This window comes from Adiantum capillus-veneris, chromosome 3, assembly GCF_014529385.1.
Source record: "Adiantum capillus-veneris isolate H3 chromosome 3, ASM1452938v2, whole genome shotgun sequence".
Classification (NCBI taxonomy): domain Eukaryota; kingdom Viridiplantae; phylum Streptophyta; class Polypodiopsida; order Polypodiales; family Pteridaceae; genus Adiantum; species Adiantum capillus-veneris.
Window position 1 is genome coordinate 25,240,637 of NC_140933.1, and position 6,000 is coordinate 25,246,636.

The 6,000-nt window shown below is 44.0% G+C and overlaps 1 protein-coding gene across 4 annotated transcripts in view; it reads left to right on the plus strand.

The window, feature by feature from the left end:
- Window positions 1–5,781, plus strand: part of LOC147460630 (protein SAWADEE HOMEODOMAIN HOMOLOG 2-like) — a 61,264-nt gene extending 55,483 nt beyond the window's left edge. For 2 of the 4 annotated variants that reach the window (XM_086508253.1, XM_086508263.1), the window contains 6 exons: window positions 3,059–3,173; window positions 3,283–3,328; window positions 3,413–3,464; window positions 4,023–4,199; window positions 4,859–4,978; window positions 5,051–5,781. In XM_086508253.1, coding sequence (XP_086364379.1) covers window positions 3,059–3,173; window positions 3,283–3,328; window positions 3,413–3,464; window positions 4,023–4,199; window positions 4,859–4,978; window positions 5,051–5,194 — 654 coding nt within the window. In that variant the 3' untranslated portion in view covers window positions 5,195–5,781. The remainder of the gene's footprint in view (window positions 1–3,058; window positions 3,174–3,282; window positions 3,329–3,412; window positions 3,465–4,022; window positions 4,200–4,858; window positions 4,979–5,050) is intronic. The other 2 variants (XM_086508256.1, XM_086508270.1) reach the window with 1 other exon arrangement.
- Window positions 5,782–6,000: the final 219 nt, after the last annotated feature.

The window sequence follows — 6,000 nt, forward strand, 5'->3', positions numbered from 1 at the left end:
TGCTTGCAATCTGTGTTAGAGAAGGATCTTCTCTTCACCCGAGTTCTGCTCTTTTCCGCGGGCGCACCCCTTGGCGGCCTTGCGCTCACTCCAGGTTACCTCACGTCGATTGGCCGGCCGCTAATTGCATGGTCCGCTCTCAATGAGTGAAAAGAGGCACAAGGGGAGGCTAGACAAGCCATTCTTTCCTGGGATTCCTGTCACTTTTCAAAAACACGAGTAGGAATCGACACGCCCAAGCGAACTTAGGTTCGTGCGACCTCAACAAGCAAATAAAATTTCTGTGATTCTTGTGGTTCTTTCCTTGAGTGACACAGAACAATGCCAAAGCTCTGATACCAATGTAAGGTGCAACGGAATGAATGTTTGAACTTTGCTCAAGATGAGTGCTCCGAACTGTGCTCAAGGTCCCTTTTGTTCTTATGGAAGGGAGAGCCTTCCGTTCTTAATGAGAGAGTGCAAGGGACACAAACAAAGTGAATGGACACTGTGCGTGAAAGTGTATGAGACTGATAGATAGAGAGAAGAGAATACGACACTAGAGACGTTGTAAAACCCTCCTCCGAAGGCCCCACTCTCTATGGTGAGAGCGGTCTACTTATGATTGCACAAATCTTTACAATGCTTGGACTTGCCGACGATGTCGATGACGATGACGATGAGGACGAGACGGGCTGAAATGTGAAAATGCTAAGGGCTGAAATCTGCAAATCTTTATCTGCTGAATTCTGACTCTATGTCGATGACGATGTCGATGGCGACGATGTGGCGACGACGCACTGAAAACGCAGATGCTGAAATCTGCGTTTTCCAGGCTGAATCTGTAAACCTTGCGGAATCTGACCGTGCGACGAGGATCTACTGCGGGAAGGTGAGATCTGTGAGGTTCGGGGCTTCTACTGCGATGTCTGACTGCTGAAATATGAAAATGCTGAGGCTTCTTGGTGTTCCGTCGCGGTGAATCTGCAAAACGTCAGGGCTGATCTGCAAACCAAAAACGCTAGGGCTGAATTCTGCTGTCTTGTGAAATCTGCTATGGTATGCTAGTGCAACTGCTAATGCTAGGGGATCTGCTGTCTTGGGGTCGCTGAGGCTGCTCTGCAATGCAAAAACGCCAAGGCTGATCTAGAACAAAAAACTCTAGGGTCTCCTGCTGATGCTGAAAACTCTAGCTTGCTGGGGGTCCTGCTGAGAAGGTGCCTGTTGAACTGAGTTCCTGTTGCCTCTTCTGCCAGAAAGTGCTAGCGCTAGGTTTTTATTTATACAAACTTAGCAAAATTGCCCTACCTACTTTCCAATAAAAGTCACTTAAAAATAATAAGTGAAAAATGTCAAAAATAGGGAAAATAGGCCTATGCACTGTAAAAATGCTACTGATGGGATCTGACTGGAATCTGATGGTCATGTTGTGTGCAACCAGAGGATATGCATCTAATCTAAGTGTCTGGACATGCACGGTCTGCGAACATACTCATAAAAGTGCCAGATCACTTCCTATTCTAGAATGACTTGATTGAATTGAACCTTGGTCATGCTATAGCTTGTCCACGGACACGTAGGGTTGGATGTGTCACGTGACACTTTCGCTGCCACGCTCTTGTGAGGAAGGCAATGTTATCATCTAATCTTCCGCCTTTGGTCACTGGTAAACCTCCCTCTAGGAGCATATTCCTGGTTGCTTGGTTACCTCTAGTTTACTCCTTGCTTGGAAAGCCGTTATGGCTCATCTTTCATGGCATGGTAGACAGCAACCAAATGGGAATTCGCTACGCTTGGAAACCATTCATTGGAGTAGGGCATTCTCTCTTACTCTTGTTGACTGGCCGCCACGCCCGGCATACTTCCTTTCTTGTCAAGGCATATGCACGGTGGATGATGTGGTTGACACGTCTGGGAATATGCTTTGTTTTTCTTAGGCAGCTGCACGCTTTGGTTGTGCATTATCGTGAGATTTGGAGGACGCTTGAGCACATGCTGGCTGTTTTCCTGCTCATTCTGCCACTGGCCAATGGATGTTGTACGTCGGATTGGACTTTATGGGATACTCCTGCTGCTATTTCTGCCAGCAACATTTATGCTTCTCTCCTACATGAGTCTTGGCTGGCTGACCATTGTAATGCGCTATGGTCTTTGCATAAATCTGATTAATGGTGGAGAAAGGCTCTTATAAAATTTGGAAGTGCCATCTGCCTTTGAAGGAACATCCGTTTCTATGGTGTTGCTTGTTGGGAGTTCTCCCTGTTGGAACTCTCCTTAGTGCGCATCACATCAATTCTTCTCGTTGTGTCAGATGTTCAGCTTGTGATGAGACTGTCAGACACGTGCTTTGGGATTGTCGCTTCACGAGGGCCTTTCTTGTTTCTTGACCGCATATCAGCCTGTATGCGCCTCCGCATTCCCTCTGCAGTTTTCCACAAACGGTCTTGGGCTTTTGGCATTCTTCCAACTTGCCTGCAATGATTTGCGGTCTTCTTCACATGGGTCAGATTCTGATCTCTATGGTCTTTGTGGCGCCAACGCAATTTTCGCATGTTTCATGAGCATGATGCGGATCTCTTTCCTTCGCTCAAGATTTCACTTAGGAAATCCTTACATTTTGCGCTTGATGTTGGGGATATATCCTGGATATCCTACAGCTCTCCTATGTTTGCTTTTAGAGCTTCACATTACGGAACACTTCTCTGTTCTTCCCTTTGTATTTGATCTTTCTGATGGGTTTTTCTCACTTTGAGGTTTCCCACTAGCAAATTAATCTAAAAAGATTTACAAAAAAAAAGTGTGCATGTGTTTTCGAGTGCTGAGGTTCATGCAAGCATGGCAGCTGGGGGGTGCATGGCTGGATCTGCACGGGTAGAGAGACGAGGTGTGTGGGAACTAGTACGGGAAGGTGGCAGCGACAGCCGAGCGCAGCCAATGAGGGTGTGAAAGGAGGGTGCAAGGAAGAGCAACATGAAATGGGATTCATCCAAGAAGAGCTGTCTTAAAATTTAAGCTTCTAGTTGTCTCTTATGGATGGTTGCTTCAAACTAAACTGCTCATTATAACTCCTTGCTCTCAGGTCCAAAACTGGTTTTGGAATAAACGATGTATGCTGAAGAAACAAGCTTGGAAATCAAGCATTGAAGGTTCTCATCTGAAGCGAACGGAGGACTTGACAATAGCAGCTATGTCAGGTTTTCCATATGCGTTTTCAATGGAGCTAGGCAATGTTTTTGTATACACATATTTAAGTAGAGCTATGCAATGATTCTGTATGTCTGTTTTTTATTTGACCTTTGTCAGATGATAAGTTAGAGTTTGAAGCAAAATCATCCAGGGATAGTGCTTGGTAAGGGATGATCTTTAACTATTTTGCTTTGTTGTGAAGGTTCTATATTTTAACCATTAATCATTTCATGAGTTCTGTTACCAGGTACGACGTAAAGTTGTTTCTTGCACACAGGATGCTCGACTCTGGAGACCCGGTGAGATCTCACCCTAAAACAGTTATCTGCGATGAACCCCCGAACAACCCCCCCCCCCCCCCCCCCCCCCCCGGGCCCCAAAAAGGAAAAAAAAGAAACCAGGACACTGCAGAAAAGCAAGGGTGGTTGCGTTGGGCTGCTGCCCTATCACGTATGAAAACCTTAGGTTTTAGGGGCTGTATAGTGTCACCTATATGCCACCACAATCAATCTGCAAAAGCGTAAGAATGAAGGATACACAGCTGCAAATTTCTTATGAATGTAGGCTGTCAAAAGGCACTTGCTTGATGCCTCATGGGAGGCAATAGTTGTCTACCAAGGCTGCTGAAAAACGCAAGCCAGGATGAGGGACACAAGTGATGCCAACTGGTTCCTTTTTTTCCCAGCAGAAAACACTAGAGAGAAAGAGGGATGTTTGGCAAAAAGTGCTGCCCAAAATGCTGCCTGATATGAAACCTCCACGTTTTTACAAAGAGGTTTCCTTGATAGTATAGTTAAATTGATTTGGTGTCAGTGATATAATGCACAGTAGATTGGGCACTTTTGACGAAAAAACAGACTGTAATGACAGGTGGTGCCCTGGTACTGCAGGAGGTCAGAGTACGATTTGTGGGATTTGGTGCAGATGACGATGAATGGGTGAATGTGAGAAATGGTGTCCGTCTTCGATCCTTGCCATGCGAGGCATCAGAATGCGTTTCTGTCCTTCCTGGAGATCTGATTTTATGCTTCAAGGTAGCGCTATAAATTACGCCTACATATGGCTTCTTTTCCCCCCTTTCGTTATGAATAATGGTGATCACAGTGTAATTTGACTACAAAGTTATACATGTTCCGTAGGGGAGTGCTCGCAGTATAGTAAGATGAGGAAGTTCTAAAGGAGGTTTTAAGAACCCGTATGGATGTTTCTATACTCGTGTAGGAAGTTTCTTTGAGATGCATACTTGGACTAAACAGATTGTCAGTACCCCCAGCATTCCTCACATCCTCTAAAATTGTGAATATATTGGATGTTTCTACACTTGTGTTGGACGTTTCTTTGAGTTGCAAACTTGGACTAAACAGATTATCAGTACTCCCAGCATTCCTCACATCCTCTGAAATTGTGAATATATTGGTGATAAGCATCATAGAAGATGTAACCAAGGAATTGAAGAAGCCTGTATAAGTATTGGTCTGTGATGCTTATAGGTGATGTTTATTTGTTATGTTTTACATTGTTGCATTGTCGACCATTACGAGCATGGATTAACATTGGCTGTGTCTGTCTGTAATAGAAGAAAATCGTAATGAAGGTTTAGATTTCTATTTTGTAGACAGTGATCAGCAGAACTCGTGCAAACTTAAATGCTTTTCAGTACTATATTTCAATAGGTCATATTTTGTGTTCTCAGGAAGGAAACAAACAGGCACTCTATTATGATGCCATTGTGATTGAGGTTGAAAGGCGCCGACATGACATCAGAGGTTGCAGATGCCGATTCTTGGTCCAGTATGAGCATGATGGTTCAACGGTATGAGAAGTTGGGTATTAATGGTTTTTCGCCTTATCTCACAATCAGCTACATTGTGTTTGTGTGGCGCAGGACATTGTACCCTTGCGTAAGGTGTGCCGGAGGCCAGAGACAGAGTACAGATCACCTACTACCCAGCCGTGTGAGGATGATTCTTCTATCAAGGAGAAACCTCCGCCTGCTTCTGATACTCCAATATCAATGGAAAGCATTTAAGGTGTGTCTCAAATGAAGGCTGTAACATATGAAGAGGTTTTGGGGCCAGCAACAGCTAAAGACTGGTGTCAGTTAGTTGGGAGTCACTTGATATTTAATCCTAGCATTCTCTTGCCAGAGCATTGATGGAGGGTGGTCACTTTCATGAATTGTATATATTTGTCTTGATGAAAGCCATATTGTTCAAATCTCAAAAGCCCAATGTACCTGACAATAGAATTGCCTCTAGAGAAGGTTCTTCCAACAAGTCACCTCATTTATTGGGTCCTTGCCACAATTCACATTTGTGGATGTGTACATACATTCCATTCCACAACCTCGTTACATTTCCTTGAGCTCCCATTTTTTTAGAGGCTTTACTCACAGGTTTATTCTCAATTTATTTTGACAACCTGTGTTGCAACGACTCTTCCGCCCACTTTCAAGTGCAGTATCGATAAGCTCAAGCCTGCAGTTTGGTTTGCTTTACAAATTGTAGTGTTTCACAACCTTCTTGTGACATTTTACTAAACTCTCTACTGCAATTTGCTGGTGGCTCTTTTACTACAAACAATTTTCTAATGTCAAGGTTCATCTTTATCGTTTAATATGTACAATTTTGCAGTGCTCAGGCACAGATGACTGGACTAATTAGTGAGGAGGAGGGAGTGTTTTGTGCAATTTCCTTGGCAAGGAAACAGTTTGCTGTGAATCAACGATGCTGTTTTACCTACTTGGTGGTAGCTGAACAATTTATACACTAATGACCTTGCCAATAAGGAGTGTGCTTGTCACTAACCTAACCAAAATTTTGATTTTCTTTCGAG